The sequence below is a fragment of the Delphinapterus leucas genome, chromosome 7 (assembly GCF_059928025.1).
Source record: "Delphinapterus leucas isolate spDelLeu-1000000601 "Yukka" chromosome 7, BTC_Dleu_Yukka2, whole genome shotgun sequence".
Lineage (NCBI taxonomy): Eukaryota > Metazoa > Chordata > Mammalia > Artiodactyla > Monodontidae > Delphinapterus > Delphinapterus leucas.
The window spans coordinates 97,377,285-97,398,001 of record NC_143135.1 but is presented as its reverse complement, the minus strand read 5'-3'; the positions used below and the strand labels follow the sequence as shown (position 1 = coordinate 97,398,001).

The 20,717-nt window shown below is 40.6% G+C and overlaps 2 protein-coding genes across 22 annotated transcripts in view; both read right to left on the bottom strand.

Moving 5' to 3' along the window:
- Window positions 1-7,186, bottom strand: part of TECTA (tectorin alpha) — an 80,866-nt gene extending 73,680 nt beyond the window's left edge. For 10 of the 16 annotated variants that reach the window (XM_089915717.1, XM_089915712.1, XM_089915713.1 and 7 more), the window contains exons 1-2: window positions 5,814-7,186; window positions 472-5,065 (exon numbers count right to left, since the gene is read on the bottom strand). The gene's annotated coding sequence lies outside the window, so the exon portion shown is untranslated. Of the gene's footprint in view, window positions 1-471; window positions 5,066-5,813 lie in introns of those variants that run through there. The other 6 variants (XM_089915715.1, XM_022560254.3, XM_022560255.3 and 3 more) reach the window with 3 other exon arrangements.
- A 1,976-nt stretch (window positions 7,187-9,162) lies between these two features.
- TBCEL (tubulin folding cofactor E like) overlaps window positions 9,163-20,717 on the bottom strand; it is a 79,181-nt gene continuing 67,626 nt past the window's right edge. For 5 of the 6 annotated variants that reach the window (XM_089915725.1, XM_022560269.2, XM_089915726.1 and 2 more), the window contains one exon: window positions 9,163-13,133. In XM_089915725.1, the coding sequence (XP_089771851.1) occupies window positions 12,815-13,133 (319 nt within the window). In that variant the 3' untranslated portion in view covers window positions 9,163-12,814. The remainder of the gene's footprint in view (window positions 13,134-20,717) is intronic. The other variant, XM_022560271.2, reaches the window with a different exon arrangement.

Here is a 20,717-nt window from a genome sequence, read left to right as displayed (position 1 = left end):
AGCCTCACTGTTGGAGCCAAGGGCAACCCCATCCGTGACTGGGCGAGGTGGTGGGACAATTGCCTCAGCACTTTCCACCCAATGCAGGACTCCCCTAATGGGCAATTTTTGCTCTGGAGAACCTAGTTGAGGTGACAAAGGCTATATCAAGGGCTCAACTGAAGCAGCTCTACTATGCCCAAATCAGGGTCTAATTGGGAAAAACTTGGACTTGTGTATATAATTTTATGCATTGGGATTTTATATATGTATGTGTGTGTGTGTGTGTGTGTGTGTGTGTGTGTGTGTATATATAAATATATATAATGTATATACATTGGGGTTGAAATGTCCAAATTACTGTGGCAGATGGCAGAAGAAGGGATTAAAATTCTCAGAGACATGGACACGCATGTACATCATGTGACTCCAGAAGACCCAACAGATGATCATGTCCCACGGAAAGGCCCAGAGGACAGACACATCACCCACCAAAGGCAGCAGGAATATGCTGGTGAGAGACGCACAAGCATCAGAAACAAGCTCGGTGGGGCTCCCCTCAGCAGGTCAGGGCTGATGGCAGGAGTGGTGGTCACAGAACTTGACTGTCCTATCGCAGTGGGGATGATGGGCACCTGAAACAACAGAGACCAGGTAGCAGCACTCTACTGCCTGAAGCCAAGGGGGTCGAATCTTCATAATAACCAAGCAGGTCAGAGTTGTAGCCAAGGGGCCCTGATCCATAGAGAGTTATGGAGATGAATAATAGAGCACGGCATCCAAGGGGCAAAGTAGATGGGCAGCCAACAAGGGTATTGCTTACTATATAGAATAAAAAAGAGCAAGAATGGTTGAGCAAGAGGCCAAAGACAGTTGTCCCAATGAAAGGTCTTGATCCTTTGCTCAGTTTGTGGATCTGAGTCAATTTTTCAAATCTGGAATCCATAGACTAAAAAGGTAACCAGGTCACCAAAGGGAAGAATCCTGCACCATCATGGCAAGTGTGTACAGTAGTGATTCTCTCAGTCCTTCCCCCAAAGGACCTACGGTCATTTACTTGATTGACTGTAGACTGGGGGAGGGGAATGCCTAGATATCTTGTGGACTGTTGAACAAGGGGTTTGAGTTAACATTGATACCCAAAGACCCTGTTAGAGTGAAAACAGAGAGGCCAAGGAAACAAAAGGAGACCTGGCCAAGTCCCAGCAGGCCCACAGGGGCTGCCGACCTACCTGGAGGTCAGCCCCCAAGTCCCTACATATAATTGGGTTTAATATACTTGACACATTTGGTCCTTGGTCTGTGTGGTAGAAGCTATCATAGCAAGGAAGGAAATTGATCCTTCTACTCCAGCCAAGGTAGTAAATACAAAAGAGTCTTGCATCCTGGGGTTGGGGGAAGATGGTGAAGATTAGTGTCACTCTTAGGGAGCAGGGATGGTGGGATCTATCATATCTCCATTTAATTGGGCAAGATGGATCCTGAAGAATAACTGTGGGCTACTGCAAGCTCAACCAAGCAGTAGCTCCAGTTTGCATCTGCTGTACTAACACATCTTTGCTGGAGATACTACGTTAGTACAGATGGCTTCAGATACATGGCTTCAGATACATGGCATGTGGCCGTTAATTGGGCAAATGCATTTTTTCCCCTATCTGATTCAGGCGTGAGGATCAGAAAAATAGTTCATCTTCAAATGGAACAGACAGCAACATACATTTATAGTTTTGCTGAGATCGGATGGAATGTCTCCTATAGAACATCACCTTGATTCACAACGTTGACAACGTTGATTGGCACAATGAGGAAGAAGTGGCCGGAGGCCTGGGTAACACACATGTGCTCCGAAGGTGGGAGTTACATTCTTCAGAGATTCAAGGCTAGTACTTCAGTAACACTTTTAGGAATCCAGTGGTCAGAGACATGCTGGGATCTCCCCTCCAAAGCAAAAAGCAAATGGCTGTATCTTGCAACCTCTCTACAAAGAAATTCTCCCCTCTTCGTAGCTTTCTTTGGGTTCTAAAGGCCACATATTCCGTACCTACAAAAACTGCTCCAGCCCACATACCAGGTGACATAGAATTCAGCCAGCTTTGACTTGGGTTGAGAGCATGAAAGAGCTTTGTAGCAGCTCCAGACTGTAATGCAAGCAACCCTGCCACTTGGGTCATATGTTCAGTAGGTGCTTTGTTGTCGGAGATGTTAGGGGCAGAAAAAGATGAAATGTGATGTTTATTGCAAACCCCAGTGGGAAAACCATAACTCAGGTCCCTGGAGTTCTGGAGCAAAGTCGTGACATCCACAGCAAAAAATAACACACCTCCTGAAAATCAGCTCCTGGCATGAGAATGTACCCTATGATGGAACATTTGACCAAGATACAAGTGACCACGTGCCAAGAAATTCCCCTCATGAGCTGGGCCCTGTTGGACCCCCCAAGACATAAAGTCAGGGGGTCCCAGCAGCAATCTACCCTAAGATGGAAATGGCATAGCTGCATATCTTGAACTGGCAATGAGCAAGCTGCTGAACTAGGTAGCCCAGAATCCATGTCACCTTTCAGAGTTATACTGGTTACCCCGCCCCGCAACCCAGATAACACATATGGCCCTATGTGAAGTGCGAGGTGGGCGGTGCATATGACAAGCTGAAGGAGGATGAAAAAGCCTAAGCTTGGAGTGTGGATGGATTGGCTTGGTGTGTGTCTGCAAGCCCAAAGCATATGGTGGCTACACTACAGCAAGGGTGTAGCCTTGAAAGACAATGATAGAGGAATATTTTCCCAGTGGGTGGACTTGGGGGCATTATATCTTGCCCCCAAGTACTCTGTGTCAAAGTGGTCTGATGTTAGAACATGTACAAATTCATAGGCAGTGGTGAATCACATATCTAGTTGGACAAGGGCCTGGAAATAAAAAAGTGGCAAGGAGGCCTGGAGTAGAGACATGTGGATAGACAGATGGGAATGGACATGAAGTGTGAAGATCTTTGTGTCCTATGTTAACACCCAAAAGAAAGCATCCACTACAGAAGAGGGACTAAACAACTAAGTAGACAAAATGACTTGGGCAGCTGACCTGAAGCAGCCTTTGTCAGTGTTGGTATGATGGGCACGTATATGAAGTGGCCACAGCAGCAAGGATGGAGGTTATGCAGGAGCCCAATAGCATGAACTCCTATTTAGCAAGGCTGAGTTAGCTATCCTGGCCTCTGAATGTTCACCCTGCCAATAACAGAGACAAAAGCTAAGCCCTCAGTCTGTCACTGTTCCTCGGGGAGACCAACTGGCCACTTGGTGGCAAAATGACTACACTGGACCACTTTCATCCTGGAAGGGCCAATGGTTCCTTTTCCCAGGAATAGACCTGGACTCTGGATATGTGTATGCTTTTCCTGCCCACAGGGCCTTAGTCAGCACCACTAGTGAGAGGCTTGCAGAATACCTGATCCACAGGCATAGAATTCCATGCAAAATAGCATCCAACTAGGGAGGCCACTTTACAAAAAGGGATCTGAGCGTGGGCCCAAGATTACAGTAGGAGCCCCTGGTTGGAGCAGTGTCCCCAGTAGGAGGAATGCATGGGTCCAGGCACCAAAGTGTGGAAGCAGGAGTAGCCCCACCTGCAAGTACTCCCAATGATTATTGAGGGACTTTGGCTTCCCAACCCCTCATCTCTAGGTTGTGCAGAGTTTGACATCCTGGTTCCCAGGAAGGCGTGCTCTCACCAGGGGACACGGAAAGAGTCCCGCGGACCTACAAGCTATGGCTGTGATGCTGCCTGGGTACTTTGGGTTCCTTGTTGCAGAGACTAGCAGGAAAGACGAGCCACCACCCTATTAGGAATCCCCGACCCTGAGAAGCGGGAGGAGGTGGAGCTGCTGTTGCGTGACAGGCTCAAGGGGTAAGACATGTGGAACTCAGGTGACCCATGATGGTGGCTCTTGCTACTCCCTGGCCCAGTTGTGACTGTGATGGACAAGCATAGCAACCCAAGTCTGAGCAGCATATAGTTACCAGGGATTCAGATTCCGCAGGAATCAGGGTTTGGGAAAAACCACTAGGTAAACCACTGAGACCAGCAGAGGTGATAGAATGGATAATGGAAGAGGGAGATGGTGGGTACCAGTCGTGACTCTGAAACCATCTGCAGTGTCATGGGCTGTCGTCCGTTCCCCTAACCTCCGTTTTCTGAGGTTCCCCTCTGGAAGAGCCCTGGAGGAGCTGGCTCTGATCATGGATGGAGAATTGCATCTACACACGGCACAGGGTGGACTGTGTGGTACATACAGTCGTGCACCACTCAGATCCACCTTCAAGAAAAGAATGCTTTCCAGCCACAGGGAGTATGGTTAGCTGACAGCTCCCAACTGTTGGCTCCTTTGGCGTCTGCATCATTGTTCAAGCTGAGGTCATGTTCCTGTGTTCCTCCATCAACGACTTGAGAAAAGCTTTGGTAAAAGGACCTAAGTGGGATGCCCCTAATAGGAAATCTTTGCTCCAGAGCATCCTATTGGGCTTGCAGACTTTGTCAGGGCTGCTGCGTGTGTGATGCCCCCTCCTGCCCCATCTTTCTTCTTCCCCTTTTCTTTCACAGGTGTTATTACCCAATAAACCTTTTGCACTCCTAACTCCACCTTAGCATCTTCCTCCTAGCCATCTGAATCTGCAACATTGGTGTCTTGGATAAATATACAAGCCCTCTACAACTGATCATTTTGCTTCATTGTATAATCTGCCATGGAGATTCCAGATATTTTTGTAGTGCAGTTGTTTCTACCACTTATCCACTGATTGAATAATGTTCAACCTCCTAGATCTAGCTGGATAAGGTGATTACATCGAAGGTTATGCTTACGTTCCCCCTGAAAATGGTAGTTAGCCACAGCAGAATCCTTGAAATGGATGAGGTGATACAGAAAATGCAATTATGCTCGTGAAGACTTCTCCTGAACAGTAAAGATGTTCATGATGAAAGGGTCTCAAGAGCACCACATCTGGAAGTTTGCTTCTCTTATTGCCTTGGAATCTTCATTCTTGGACACCTGGGTTAACTTTCATGGGTTCTCCTGAAGTCTGTTTTTCATTCTTAAGAGAAAAATGTTTAAAAACCTGATGTCATATTTCTAAAATTTTCATATTTACTAGTATCATGGTAATAATCGTTTAACAGCAAGCTGCAAGCATTAGGAGTTTAAATCGTAGCACAAATGCTCTAGAACATGTCTTTTTAAAGAATTAATATTATTTGCCTCTAAGTAATTTTCTTTTTGTGCTGATCTTACTCCGTCTAGACACTGGACTCTTAATTATGAGAAAAATGGCACTGGCTCTTTGAAAATCACATTGAGTAACATTAATGTTTATTAACTAGCAAGACTTTCTAGATCTAAGATCTCAATAATAAACGATGCTCAGCTCTGAAATTTAATCAAGGACTCACAGATATTTTCTGAAAGTAACTCTAGTATCTATCTCTAGGCAAGGAGTTTGTAATAGCTAATTCTAAGTAGACCAACATAACCAAAAAAACCTCACAACTGGTCTTACTCTAACATCCTTGTTAGCACATTAGCAGTAAGGTTGAAAAGGGGCAGGGCGAGTGGAGAGACACTCTATATTCCCTATTCACCAAGTGGCACCAAGTAGTTCTAGAAGAATTTCACTGGTCGGCAAGAAGCAGCTCTGATTAAAGCTTACTGCAGACGATAAACAGAGGGTTTTAGCACTATTTGTCTATCACTTTTCAAGGGCACTCAGCTGAAACAAATGCTCATACACTGTTAAGGATAAATAATACATATACCTTCTCCTGCAGAGGTGAAATCTCACTCACCGATGATTAAAAATTGCAGATTCCAAGGAAAGAGAGCTCGTAAGACAGACGATATGCATGGCTCATGCAAATCTATTATGTGTTGAATTCAAGTGCCTAGATTTGCATGCCTAATTGGGAAGAACGCCATCTTGGTTGCACTAACATCTTGCACGTATCAAGCCCAAGATCAGTAAAGTCTTTGACTTTGCAGGGATGTGACAAGTATTAATCAGAAAAAAAAAAATGTTCTTTTATGTAATTCCAGTGGAGAACAATTTGGCAATATCTATCAAAATTACAAACACTCTGACCTTTTGATCTAGCAGTCCCGCTTCTGGGAATGTATTCTGCAGATTTATTTCAAACATGTAAAAGAACATATGCTTTTTACTGCAGCAAATTGAAAAAAGTAAAAAAGAGAAAAAAAGAGGGAGGGAGATTGGGAGAGAGAACAACGAAAGACTCAAATGTCTATCAATGAGGTGTTGGTCAAATAAACTATATACCACATCTATAAATGGAATACTATATCTTATATTATAAACAAAGGGTAAGGTGATTTCGTATATGTTGCTATAGAGAGATTTCCAAGATACATTTTAAGCGAAAAAAAGCAAGGTGCATGATAGTATATAATATGCTAACTTTGCTGTATAAAAAGGTATCAATAAGTATATTCTCATGTGCTATTATTTGTGTTGACTCGGCAAAGACACACAAAAAGCTAATAAAAGATGCAGTACAGGGGTTAGAATAGAATTTTCCAGTGTATACTTTGTTTATATTGTTTGATTTTTGAATCATGTGAATGTTTTGTATTTAAAATGAAATACAAATGGTTCTTAAAAGATGTCTTCTTGTAAACAAACTGAACTATAAACCAAACAAAATTTTAACACAACCAAAGCAATTCATAATGTCCTAGCTGTATTCTCTAATAGTGGAATAAGGCTTACATCTGCCCTCAAATGTATCAGGTAGTTCAGAAAACATTGTATTTTTTAATGTCTGCCTCCTCTTATTCCCATTCTTATTTATTTAACACCTTAATTGTATTACCTATAGTGACTAAGAAGCATTCAAGGATGAAGAGTCTGTGAAAGACTCAGTAAACTGAAATTGCATTGTAATTTTTTGGCAGACCTAGATCTCACAGACCATAATAGATAAACTGCCTCCTCTATTTTGTAAGCAATATTTATATTCCTCACAAGGCTCTGTCTTGAATTTTAAAGAGGAACAATAACAGTGACAGCCTCAACCTTTCCCGTAACAAAACCTGTGATATGGGCTCCATTAGATTATCTACTTTTTCTCCTCCTATAAACACCAAGTTCACTTGAACACGGATGCCTCCTTAATAAAAGTCTGAGTCAAAACTGAGTGACCTGTCTCACCTTTAGTTGTTCACGGAAAACAAAGCGTTAAGGCTCTAGAATGTCGTCAGGTTGAAGACCAAGTGACCGGTGTTCAGCATCATATTGCAGGTTCACTTCTTCTTGTCAACAGCACCCATGACAAGTGTCCAATCTGGCTCCTCCCAGGAGAGCAGGGAGGACAATGGGTATACACCAATCACAGTGTTACAATTCTGAAAATGGCATGAGGACAAGTTTCAATTTGGATTTAGAGCTATCAGCCGCATCAGTGATTTTGTTATAGAGCAAATCAATTTAGTAACTGAATATGGAGGAACATCTCACTTTAGTGTTTTAGTGAAACATAAAGACTAACATTAATGGTGTGACTGTGGAGGGCTATGGGAGAACCTTAGCAGCAGGTAGTATATATAGTACAGCTCTCAACTGCAGCCAAACTGCTTGGGTTTGAATCCTAGCTCTGCTGTCTTTTATCAACGGTGTGACTTTTGGCAAGTTACTCAACCTATCTGTGCCTCACAAGTAAGAAGATGGGGATAATTAACAGTGCTGAATCATAGGGATGTCGTGAACATCAAAAGGGCTTAATATAGGTAGAGCATCTAGATTGGGCCCTGGCTGACAATAAACGCTCATTGTTAATGTTTAGAAGAAACACGAGCATGAAAATTATAAGCCTGGATCCCTGGCACTGATTCACACGACCAGCAACCCTATCTGCTTTTGTCTCATCTCCCTCTTGGATTATGAGTTTGTTACTCCCCTCTTGATATGTGTGCCTTAAAACAGAACGCAAGCAAATTGCTCAGGTGCCTAAACCACACTGAAGAAAGGCATAAGATGTTCACATGTTTTCTACTCATATGTCTAGGCAAGTATATATATCTGAACATCTTAATAGATCAGTTACAAAAAAAAAAAACTACCCATTTTTAGTGTTATTCTCAAATTTTTGAAGGAAAAGGATTCAGAAATTCATTATATTTTAAGGAGATATAATATGGTATGCTATCCCTTTCATGTATTAACTCAATTCCTAAATTTTAGTTACATTAAAAACTTAAAAGTAGATGAAATGACTCATGTTAACATCTATCATGACCTATGCGTTTTAAAAGTTATCTGGCTAAACTTGAATCCTGAAATCCTAAGTCTAAGTTGGAGAACACAGATAACTTCTTTTCCAGAGACGAACTGGAAAGACAAATGTGACTTCAAGGGTTAACCTCCTTGTTTTACATGCATTCTGGTGGAAGTTACAGCATTTTTCAGTCCAATGGGTACTGGGTGTCTTGACATATGTCTACCTTGCAAGAACTCAGAGACCCTCATAATAAATACTAAATAGAACTTAGCACAGAGGTTAAAACTATAATTTTTTGAAATTTGAATAAGAGGTAGAAATAATCTTACATTTAAACAGATCGCGATACTTACACACTTCTGAAGCACTGAGAAAGAATTTAATAGATTCTGTCTTCTAAATACAGTAATAAAGTATATGTAGTTCTTGGACCTTAGTTCTTGGTACAAGGTTAATTCATAACAGATTACCAAGAAATTACTGACAAGCAGATATGGTTCAAGTGCCCCAAACCCTAATTCTTAGAGAAAATTATTTTTCAAAGGAAAGAAACGTCACGTGAAAAAGTGTCGCAAATTTCTAATTCATCAAAATGAGATTCTTACTCAAAAACGGGGATGCCGAATAGCTCAAAGGTGGGTTTTCATCCTTAAAAGAGCATGTTAGAAGTATAAAACTTTGCTAACAAAAAGGCAATAACACATTTCCTATGAACCTTTGTCTTGCGGTTTTAATTTCTAACTTTGGCAAGATGCCAACTAAATTTGTTAAGCTGGTCAAACTCTTTTACCAGCTTAGGCCAGTTCCCCAGAGGACTCAACCACAGCACTGATGTTGACTTTCTGCTGTATAAAAATAAACATGCACCACGACTCCAGGAAAAAATCAGAACACAAAGAGAAAGTGGACTTTTAGATTTTTAATTTTTTTAAAGATTATCTATATATCTCTATATATATATTAATAAAAGTGCAAAGAATAGACCTTCATGTTTAAATTATATTCTAAAATAAAATATATATTTCCATGAACTGCAGGAGACAACTGGCAAGTAAAGAGCCTGAGAGAGTCCAGTCCCTCTCCATCACTACAATGGACATATATTTGAAGGAAGCACCTATGAAAAATATAGTTCACAACACACCTGGTAACACAGAGAGCTTCTGGGTGTTCTTGAAAGCAGTTTGCATGTCAATCTAACACGAAATGAGGGGAAAAATCAAATTCATAAACAGAAATGACATTGCTTAGAACAATCTATTATTCTGTACTCTTGTTTTATTTGCCCTGGAGCCTAGCACCTCCCACGGAGCAAGCCACCTTCACACACGCGCTCATGAAACTATCGCCTGCGTGCCTCAAATGGTGATAGTTCCTTGTGCAACAAGCCTTCCCTGTTCACAACACTGCTGATTTAGCATCATAGCTGAAACTTCTGGTTAGAACTGAACTTTTTCTTTTTTTAAGTAAACAAACTTTTAAAACATAGCATCGTAACATTCGGCTCTGTTACACATAGCTCATGTTTTGGGCTTGTTTTCACCAAAAGGTCTTAAAGGGACAAGAGTTATATAATATCTGCTGCTTTCTTATGTATTTATGGCCATGGTGGCGATAGGCTGCAGAAACAATAGAAACCTTCAATAATAAAAAAAGATATATGACTCTGAACTTTTTTTTTTCTTTAAAGCAATCTGGGATATTTCAAAAATTCAAATTCAAACACTGATTTCCACTGTGGTGTCGGCAGCTGCATGCCCACATGAAAATGATGCCTAAGTTTTTACCTGGCTTTCTTTATTACTCCTTTCCTTTTTCAGAACTGACAAAACATTTCTATTTTAGAAAAGATATGTTCTATACACTGTGCCTGTAGCAACATATCTGTAATACTGGCTATGACAGAATTTTGCCTCATGAATGTCAGTAATATGCTCTCACTGAATCTGGGTGAAGTTAACATTAAAATACAGATAAGCTACAATCAATTATGCATAACTTGTAGACTCAAAAGTCCATGGTCTCTCCTCTCCTTCTTTTTGACCTGTTATAAAAATAATTTTGGTTACAAGTGTCTACACAGCACCAATTTTATTTCAAAAGCAGCATCTTTACTCAGCCACTCGAATCAGTCTACATGTATACATGCTCAAATATCTTTTCTCATTTACTTCTGTTCTGTAACTCTAAAAGACCGGTAATTGCATTAGATCTTGTCTCAATCAAAAATCATTTAGCAATTATTAAAACAATCAATTACAATGCCCTAAAAATACCCACGGCCACTGAATTAAATGAGAAGTTCCCCTGACATGCAACTGGGTAATCGGAGAATTATGCCTGCAGTTGATGAGCACTGTGTTCTGTAATAGCAGAAGGAACAGGTCTCTAATAGTAAAAAAGCATTTCATAAAACTTTGTCATATATAAAATATCTTATTAATTGTCATCATTCCACTGACGATTAAAGCATAAGTGTTTGCTCTGCTTTCTGCTGTGGGACAGTCGGGGGTCATACAACCGCAAAAAATAAGGGGGCATCTGTTTCTCAGGCTGACAAAAGCTCAGTTACACTGTTTCTCTCTCAAACTCGTCTGCACTCACGCACACGTACACACAGCATCCACGGTTTTAATCCTCCTGACACTGTTGCCACACTTTTTTCCCACTTCCAAAAACCTGTCAGGAAAATGTGATTGCAAAATAATTATTCTTGTCTATACCCAGCCTGGATCTCCATCGCTCATTTTTATGATTTTATGATTTTGAAAGATAAGGCAAAAGGAGAACAGGCATCATTCATCTTCCTCAAACCCTTTGGTTTCCACTTTCAGTGTTACAGTGAATGTAGATTCGACTCAGCAGGCCTGGGTCAAAGGCTTTACAGATACTGAACCTGAAGTGCATTAAGAGAATAGACATCTGCTACCACGGCGTAGGACAATTTAAAGAGTAGAGCATCCGTGAAGAGCTCACAAGAGCCACCTAAAAATTTCCTAAGAAATTAAAGAATTTGTAGGAGGGACGGAATCATGTAATGAAGGTCAAAAGGTCAAACGCAATCGGGTAACAATTACATTCTTTGAAAAATACTTCATGTGCACATTTTCTGCCCCAGGTGCACTAAGTCCTTCTCAAGTCTCCTATCTGTAAACATGGTGGATCCAGAAAGACATATATCAAAGAAAGACATTACACTGATTAACAAAGGAATAGAAGAACAAACAAAAAGATTTCAGAGCAGGTAAGGACTACCTTTTAAAGGAAAGTGCTTTAAACATGCTTCTGCAAAAAATATGACTTGGAGGCAAATCTGAAGTTTTGACACTTATACTTTACTCAGAGATTAGTCAGAGTTGTTCTTCTGTAGGGGCAACTAAACTGAAATGTAAAACAAAAAGAATTGTTCAATTATGACATCACAAAATCCCAGGGAAAAACTAGGAATCAAAGCTCCCTTTGATTAAAATTTCCCACTTCGAATGCAAAGTGCAAGAGCAAAAGCTTCAAATGATGACAGGCAGGAAAGTCACAGTACTCGTTCTCCCATACTCCCCCCCACTTGACTCCCTCATACACACTACAGAGAGTTTACTAGCTAATTCTCAGTTCTCCTGGCACGTATATCCATTGCTCTGTTGGATTCTTCGTAAAGTCAGGCCTTCATTCCCAGTAGTTTAAAGTAATGAAAAAGATAGATACGAAGAAATACATTCAAAAAGCAAAAAGCAAAGAACTCTGGAATGTGACGTAGCTCATGTCAGTAATGGTTGATATAACTGTGGGAGGGACATTAAAGTTGAGATAGTTACATACAGAGTGATCAGGCTGCTGTGTCTGTGCTTCCTGGAATTCTAACACTCCATCTACTCTTCTTCCAGACCCTAACAGAGCTATAGGTTCCAACTGTACCTGAGATCAGAATCAGGCTGACAAATGCGTGACACACTTGAAATTATTTAAAAAGGGAGAAATGAAGAAAAACATTACCCAAGTTGAAAAATAAGAAGTTCATTATGGACAGAATAAAACTAAGGTAAACATGTATGGACACGAGTCAAAATGAAAAACTGAACCCAAGAAGGAAAGGAGAGAGAGGGAGGGGAAAAAGGAGGAATTGGGAGACAGATGTGCTGCCCCTTCCTGGAAGGATTCCTTGTTTCCTGATTTAAGTGCAAGATACTCTTCTGAGGGGACAATGCTGTTCACGCCATCATCACAAGTACACCTAAGTGGTCATGAGGACCAAGCAGTAGACAGATCCCAGTGAACACAGTAAGAAGTCGGTGGCTGCCTAGTCCCCTCTCATGAGGGAGGGCACAGAAACTGGAGATGTGGCCAATTCTGGTGGCAGAGTAGAAGGAATCTGTGGTAGAAAATACCAAAAACAGCCCCCTACCCATTCTAGGGGGAAATATACAAAACCCCCCTGAAACCTAAACAAAACAAAACGAAATAAAACAAAACAGAGCAAACTTCTCCCTCCTGAAGGAAACCTCATGGGAACAAACGCCCTGCGAGTCCCAATGCGTGTGTTCTCACAAGGCTGGTGGAGGCTATTTTGTTTTGGATTCCACAAAAATTTTGTCTCCATCCCTAATGCCAAAAGAATGCAAGGCTCGAGAGCTGTACTTCATTTCCTCTGGGCCAAAGGGCGCTTCATGGTCAAAATAGTAGAGAAGCATGTTGCTAGTGGGTAATTGAACTAGAGTTTTTAATTGTTTCTTTAGTTCTGCAACTGTTTGGTCCAGACGAATGGTCATTTCTTCCACCTGGTCGTTAAAGTGGACTTCTACTTTCGCACTGCTCTGGGGTCTCAGGTCCACTTCTGCCAAAGGCTCCAACTTCCCATATTTTGTGACTAGTTCATGATACCTAGGAGGATAAAAAAACAAAACAAAACAAAACAGTGACAACTTAAGCCACTAGCGCATGAACTACTGACTTCTTCAGAACTATAGGTAAACTACACTGTTATTCTCAACATCTTTCTAATATCCTATCTACTTACCTGCCTACCTACCTATCGGGTGACTATTGTGGAATCTGTGATCTCAAATCGTTGCCCTTTTTTTTTTTTTTTTAATTAATTTATTTATTTATTTTAGTTTTGGCTGTGTTGGGTCTTTGTTTAGGGCTTTCTCTAGTTGTGGCGTGCGGGGGCCACTCTTCATCGCGGTGCACAGGCCTCTCACTGTCGCGGCCTCTCTTGTTGTGGAGCACAGGCTCCAGATGCGCAGGCTCAGTAGTTGTGGCTCACAGGCCCAGTTGCTCCACGGCATGTGGGATCCTCCCAGACCAAGGCTCGAACCCGTGTCCCCTGCATTGGCAGGCGGATTCTCAACCATTGCACCACCAGGGAAGCCCTGAAATCGTTGCCCTTTTGAGGCCACAGTAAAACCCCATTCTTGTGTATCTGGGAAGAGTCTCTCCTAAAGATGGCCAACATGCCTGCTGCTAATCTTTATATAAGAATCAGCTTAGAAAGGAGAGGAGAACCTAGAAAAAAAAGTAGACACTACAAAGATTATAGAGAGAAGTCTAATCACTCTGTAGAGCCTGCTTGCTTGGGCACCATCATCAAGGCAGGCAGATATCTAAGCACGTGTTCCTTGGTAACAGATGGGAAGATGGATGTAGACCAGCAGTTTCCGACCCCTGGGGAAGGCATAAGTTACAAACAAAAACATCTAGTTGTATGTTAGCTGTTAACTCAGCTTTTTCAGTGATGCTTTGTTGAATGTTCCAGCCTAGCCTAGTTGACTGTAACATAAGGAGTTTGTGGAAGAGTCAAGAATACGCTCTTGTGAAGAAGTGGTAAATGAGGGACACAAGTTCCTTGATCAAGGCAGGAATAAACAGCCAAAGACACCAAGAGGGAAGTGAATTATAGAGATGAGACTAGGGCCCAGGAGGACAAGTTTCCCATGTGCAAAATCTTGTCTCCGCTGGCAGCCTTGGAGGATCTAGGTTTGATTTCACTGAGAAAGCTAAGCAGTTTCCTACAATCCAGAGAGGGGGAAAATGCTGAAAAGATCTAATATTAGCTTTATTATAACCAAGATATACTGAGGTTAATTCGGGATCAGAATACAATGGCCATAAGATTACCCCCGCCACGTTCCCCACCCTACTGGCTTTGATTCAGTTAAATCAGTGTTATAATAAGGTTGGTAGGAGCACGGAAGCTGTAGTAAGACATCTGTGGTCAGGGGTGGAAGTAATCATGTCCATGAAAGGGAGTAGCAGGTATGGTAAAGTAGCACTGGCCTTGGAGTCAGAAGACCTGACTTCAGAGTCTTGACTCCATCTTATAATTAGCTGTGTGACTTACCAACTCACTCAATCCTTTTGGATCTCAGATTTCTCACTAGTAAAACTGGGATAATAAGTCTGCGCTTCCTACCATGTAAGACAGTCATAAGAATCATATAAAATAACAGATGAGTAAGCACTTTGTAAGTTCTAAGTTCATATGCAAATAAAAAGGATTAACATTACATCCCTGCTGTCTGGGACTTACATTATTAAAACGCACACACCACTAAGAAAATATATGATTGAAATCTTCTTAGGTAGGACTTCTTGGAAAAGGTGATGGTACGACGAAACAGATTGTAGAATCGTCTTCTCCCAGGACTTGAGCCCCAAATGGTATTCTTTTCAAAGGGTAAAATATTACCGGAAGCAAGTAATACAGGAAAAGAGGCAACTGCCTTATTGCCATAACCTTTTAAAAGGAACCAAAAGCTCTGTACCATGTGGTTCTGTTAAGCAAGGGTCCTAACTCAACCCCCAGAAGCCATTATGGAGAAAGAAGGTAAGGAAACAAAATCCTGAGCGTACTGACCAATACTTCCTAATTTAGAGCAAACTGGGCTGGGGGGTAAGGAGTCAGCTGGGAGGAAGACTGAGGAAACACCTTAGGGATCAGAAGTCTCTACATCCCACCGCCAGGATGTCAGGATCTTAGCAATGGCAAACGAAACAAAACAGTCCACACAAACAAAAAACCAAACTACCAGGCCTTGAGATTTTCCAAGGCTCCAAACTGAAAAAGTGAAATGATTCAAAGTCCAAAGGTATCTTTCCTTCACCCAATCTCCTAGCATATGCCTTTAAGTCAGTGAAAGTAGGTTATGATAATTTAATAAAATCTTGGAAAAGACAGCAGAACCTAGGGGTCAAATAAGCTGAACCCAATTCTACGGATATTTTCCCTTCAGACTACAGAAAAGTAGACAGAATTGTAATACCCCAGGCTCTCAAGCTGCCCAGGAGGGACAAAAGGAACAATGGCAAAGGGGTCGAGGAGTTTACTTATACTATGTTTCAGTAAAGAGATGGTGTAGATAGAGGTATCCATTTTTATACGTAAGCAAGAATATAAGACACAAAATGGCAACTAAGCACATACCACTGCAAAAGGAATAAAAGAGAGAAACACATTAAGTAAAAGGCAGAGGCAGAACTCAATCTGAAAGAAAACATACTTGAATGAAAAGAAAATGCCCCACAAATACTCTAAGGTCTAGAAATTAATAAGTGCATAAATATAATAAAACAGGAGCTCAAAGATAAATGATAAACAGCAGAATGAGATGAAAAGGGAGATTTCAGCACCGGTGAAAGAAACAGGAGCAAAATAACACATTACCTACCAAATAAGTAAATTAGGAAGTATGACCCAGGAATATTATACCTCACCAAGTTTTTTTCAGAAATAAATTTAACAAGCAAATATTCTGAAACAAGAACTTAGGGAACAGGGCACCCATGAGTCCTTCTGAAAAAGAAAAACACTACTCAACAATGAGATTAAAGAACTAGTGTTAAGCCCTGAATCTAGTTAAATATAAAACTAAAACTTAAAATAATAACTGTATGGGGCTTCCCTGGTGGCGCAGTGGTTGAGAGTCCGCCTGCCGATGCAGGGGACATGGGTTCGTGCCCCGGTCGGGGAAGATCCCACATGCTGTGGAGCGGCTGGGCCCGTGAGCCATGGCCGCTGAGCCTGCGCGTCCGGAGCCTGTGCTCTGCAACGGGAGAGGCCACAGCAGTGAGAGGCCCGCATACCGGTAAAAAAAAAAAAAAAAAAAAAAAAAAAATAATAACTGTATGATCCTAGACTTATTTATACTTGACACTATAGTCAACTGAATTTATCTCAAGCACAAACATATTTTTACACAAAATTATGGTCCCTGTGCAGAAACTAGTCTGCAATTGGTCAAGTCTATCTACAAATTAAAGGACCTATAAATTAGGACACTCTAAAAGGTCTTATAGTTTTCTCAAAATCAACATGTCCAGAAATAATTCATTGCTACTCCCCAACCATCTTCTCTTCTAGTCTTCCTTATCTCAGTAAGTGGCACCAGGAACTGAATAGTCATCCTGATTCCTTCCTACCTCTCCTCTCCACTTCTCCCACTCAATCACTTGCCATGTCATACTAATTCTATTCCTAAATATTTCATGAATCTACCTTCATCTCTCTTGCCCACCTGTCTTGTAAATTCAAGCCACTATCATTAATAACCTGGATTGCTACAGCTTTCTTTGGATGCATAAGCTGGGTAATTTTCCTCAATATTTGTTTCAGCCTCCTCCTAGAATGCCTTTCTGTGCTACAAAGCTGAAAACTACATTTACCACACTCCTTTGCAGGTAAGATTTAACTTCCATCAATCTCATTCAACAGCCCTGGGGAGAGACATAGTGGATTTAGCAGACATGGAGTGGCAACAGCTTGGGTAGAGGCTTCCTAATTACCAGATTGTGGTTCAAGTAGTGTGTTCCTGGAGTCAACACCCTTGGCAGCAGCTTGCTGATCTCCAGATCACAGCTAAGGTGGTGTGATCCAGCACCAGGGACAGCAGCTTCCTGAGTCTCCCCTTATCTGATGCTAGCAGAGGTAGCAGTGCCCTTGGTGGGCTAGTTCTGCGGTACAGCTCTAGGGATAATCCTAGGGAGGCAGCCCTTCCAAAGATTTTGTAAGCACCTTATTCCCTGTATGAAATCCCTTTCTTCTTAAAATAGCTAGTTTGTGGCTTCTGTTATCTATAACTGAATTTCAAATGATACTCTTTCAAATGGTTTCCCAAGACTTCAGGGTGGTCCCCAATTGACCCTTGTCTATATCACAGCCAAAGACATCGTCATAAAACACAAATTTGACTACAACACTCCTCTACTTAAAATCACACAAGACCCATCAGAATAAAGCCCTAACTCTTTAACATAATTGTGGTAGGCAAAATTTTGGCTCCCCTCAACAGAGAACCCAGTTAAGCCATCCTGTGCCCACACTTTTGACACATACAAACTATAACATGATAAGTACATATTGTTTTAAGCCACTAAGTTTATGGCAATTAGTTACAGCAGCAATAGAAAACTAATACAATTGATTATAAAAGGCCCTTCATGATTTCGTTCCTACGTAATTTTCCAAATTTATTTTGGGCCATTGACATTACCACTCCCTGTACCTGCTTTCCACTTATTTAATCTTAAAAGCAATGTTTACTTATTAATTTTCAGGTAAATCCAGCAGGGTTTTATATATGGATAAAAGTTTGGATACGGACTAGGATAACAAATATTCACTCTTTATGCTGTAAAAATGAAGAAAAAGCATTAGAGTTGTGACTCACTATAACTCACTATATACACTGAATATGTCCCCCTAAAAGTTACATGAGTAAAGATCATGATTTTAAGATAATATGCTTACTCCTAAGTATCTTACTTTGGATTATCTTTAAGCAGGGCAAATCAGTAGATAAAAGAAATCATGATTTTACAAAATGCCCAGTAAATTTTAGAAACCAACTGCCACCTTAGATATTTTATTCATTATTCAAAAGTTCATCTAAACTATGTCTGAACTATATCTGTATATTCTGTATTAGCTGAGCTTTTCTTAGCATCAGCCCCAAAGCTATAGTCTTAAGAGGTAAAGGGCTTTTTTCTTCCCAAAGCTATAGTCTTAAGTGGTAAATGATTTCTGATGACTAAGTAGTCTTCAAAATTAATGATCTCAGTTTATATTCTACCAGTCAGTACTTCTGATTATTAAAAAATATTTAATATTTATAAGTCTCACTTCTGAAGTGGGCAAAATGCTATAAGTCTACCTTGGATGATATTATTGACAAGGATGTACTGCAATAAGCAAATGTTAAATTGTAATACATATTTGTCTGTGTTTGTGTTCAGAGCTTCTGAATAGCATTCCCCCACGATCTCCTAACAGAAAATGATCAATCATAACAAGAACAAAATTTACTACACACAGCATAAAGGCCAGCATGACCACATGGGCAACTGAGAATGATAAATGGGAACCAAATGCTAGCTGAAACCTTGTGAAGAACACTACCCACAGGCAAACTGGCATTGTGCTTTTTTTTTTCTTCCTATTAAATAAAAACACCCACGAGGAGAAAAGCTTCTTTCAACTTTAAGGGTTTTTTAATCGTGAGCAGTTAAAAATCAGGCTACTGGTAGGGTGGGGCTGAAGATGGCACTAACAAAGGGGGGACCGGGGAATGAACCCATGCTTAGTGGAGCTAGGGTAGGGCAGCTCTACTCCCAGTGCACATAAGTAAGCCTTCACACACTAGCCGTTCCTTGTCCATGGCACACCTGCCTGACGTGACAGACACACAAGCAGATTTTAGTAGCGTGATGGTCAGGTTGGGAGAGGTATGCGCCTTTCTCTTATTGCCCACTTTCACTCTTGATTCCTAAGATAGCTCGGAGCATTTCATCAATCACAGTCAATCACAGGTCTATGAAGCTAGAATAAAGACTTGGCACACCGCCTGAAAAAGACTGAATGTTCCCACTGTAAATCTTAGTCTGAGGGTGAACTTATGACAAAACCTAAAACCCGAAGATGGACAGAGGCTAAAGGTTAACTCATTTTCAGCTCTAACTAGTTTAAAAACTATTCTAACTAAATAATAGGAACATTAAATATTTTACATAATTTTTAGGAACCTGGAAGACTAAAGGAGGCCTAGAACCAAAGGCTTTGAGCTGGCAGAAAGCTCGCACATTTGGACCTCATGGCTCCAAATCCATAAAAGAAGCAGCTCACAATCTCAAGGAGCATCCTAGAGAAAAATGATGGGATTTACGTTTTATGCAGGTACATACGCCACAATGGGATTAGGGTATCCCAGTAGTGTGCTCACAGGTGGCCTATAGTAGTCTCATGCTAACAATTCTATTACTCTATTGATTCTCCAATGCAGACCCATATGGAATCAACTGGAGTCTTTGTTCTAAATAAAGCTATTTTACTCCAAAATAAATCTCTAATACATACATCTCTCTCTTTAAGGAAGGCAACAAATAAAACATGAAAAATCTCTTATGGTTCCCTTGGTTGAAACAAATCATTAAGTATAACTAGACGAAAAACATTCACGAAATTTACTTTGTTTCCCAAGGCATTATGAAGGATTCAAAATACATTTCAAATATCTGATTGCTGTTATTTAATCCCTCCTGTATGGTATGCTTTCTCTCTTTGGTATGGTATCATATCATGGCATATCAAAGAAATCTCCCTAGCATTCTACAGCTGGGATTTTACACTCTTACTGAAACAGTTTCCTCAAGGTCACCGATATCTTATTAAAACACATAAACATCACATTTCAGAGGCAGAAAGGATCGTAGAGATCATCTACTACATATTTTGCACATATAGTAATAGAGGGCCAGTATGCTAGCCCAAAGTCTATTAGCTAGTGAATGCAAGGGTGGAAATTAGAACTGAGGTCTTGCTCTCAGATCATCATTCTTTCTCAGGTCTCATCATCTTAATGGTTTGCTGCAATAATGAATACCGTTCTAGAAATTCTCTTCTCCTTTCTACATTTCAAATGTCCCCTTTCAATCTCTCTTTACAGGTTCTCTTCCTACCATCTACACTTGGGTAGCACTCAAAACTCACTGCCAGATTCTCTTCCCTTTTCTCTTTGTGATCTTCCATCACAGCGCTCATTCTCTTATTTAGCTTAAGCCATAGATGTTTCCCACTTGTCTTCCTCAAGCTTCTGTATTTCACCTACCTCCAGAATGAGTTATTCTCATCTTTCATGCATAGCAAAGAATCTGAAACTGAACTTAGTATTTTCCATATAGTTTTTCGTCAAGGCTTGAGTCATAGAATTTTGTTTCAATTCACTATTTCTTAAATTCAAGTGCTGTCAAAATTGCCTAGTAAATGGATGAAGATACCTAGTCATATAATGGAATACCACACAGCAGTTAAAGTAATTATTTTAATCTACATTTATCAATATGGTTAAAACCTTGATCAAAATGGCTCCATAAATTCACATCTTAATGCACTTCTGCTCCAAATACAGAGTAAAATGGATAAAATATGAAAGGGCTGAATTGCAAGAAGACATACCCAGGCTCAAAAATAACAGA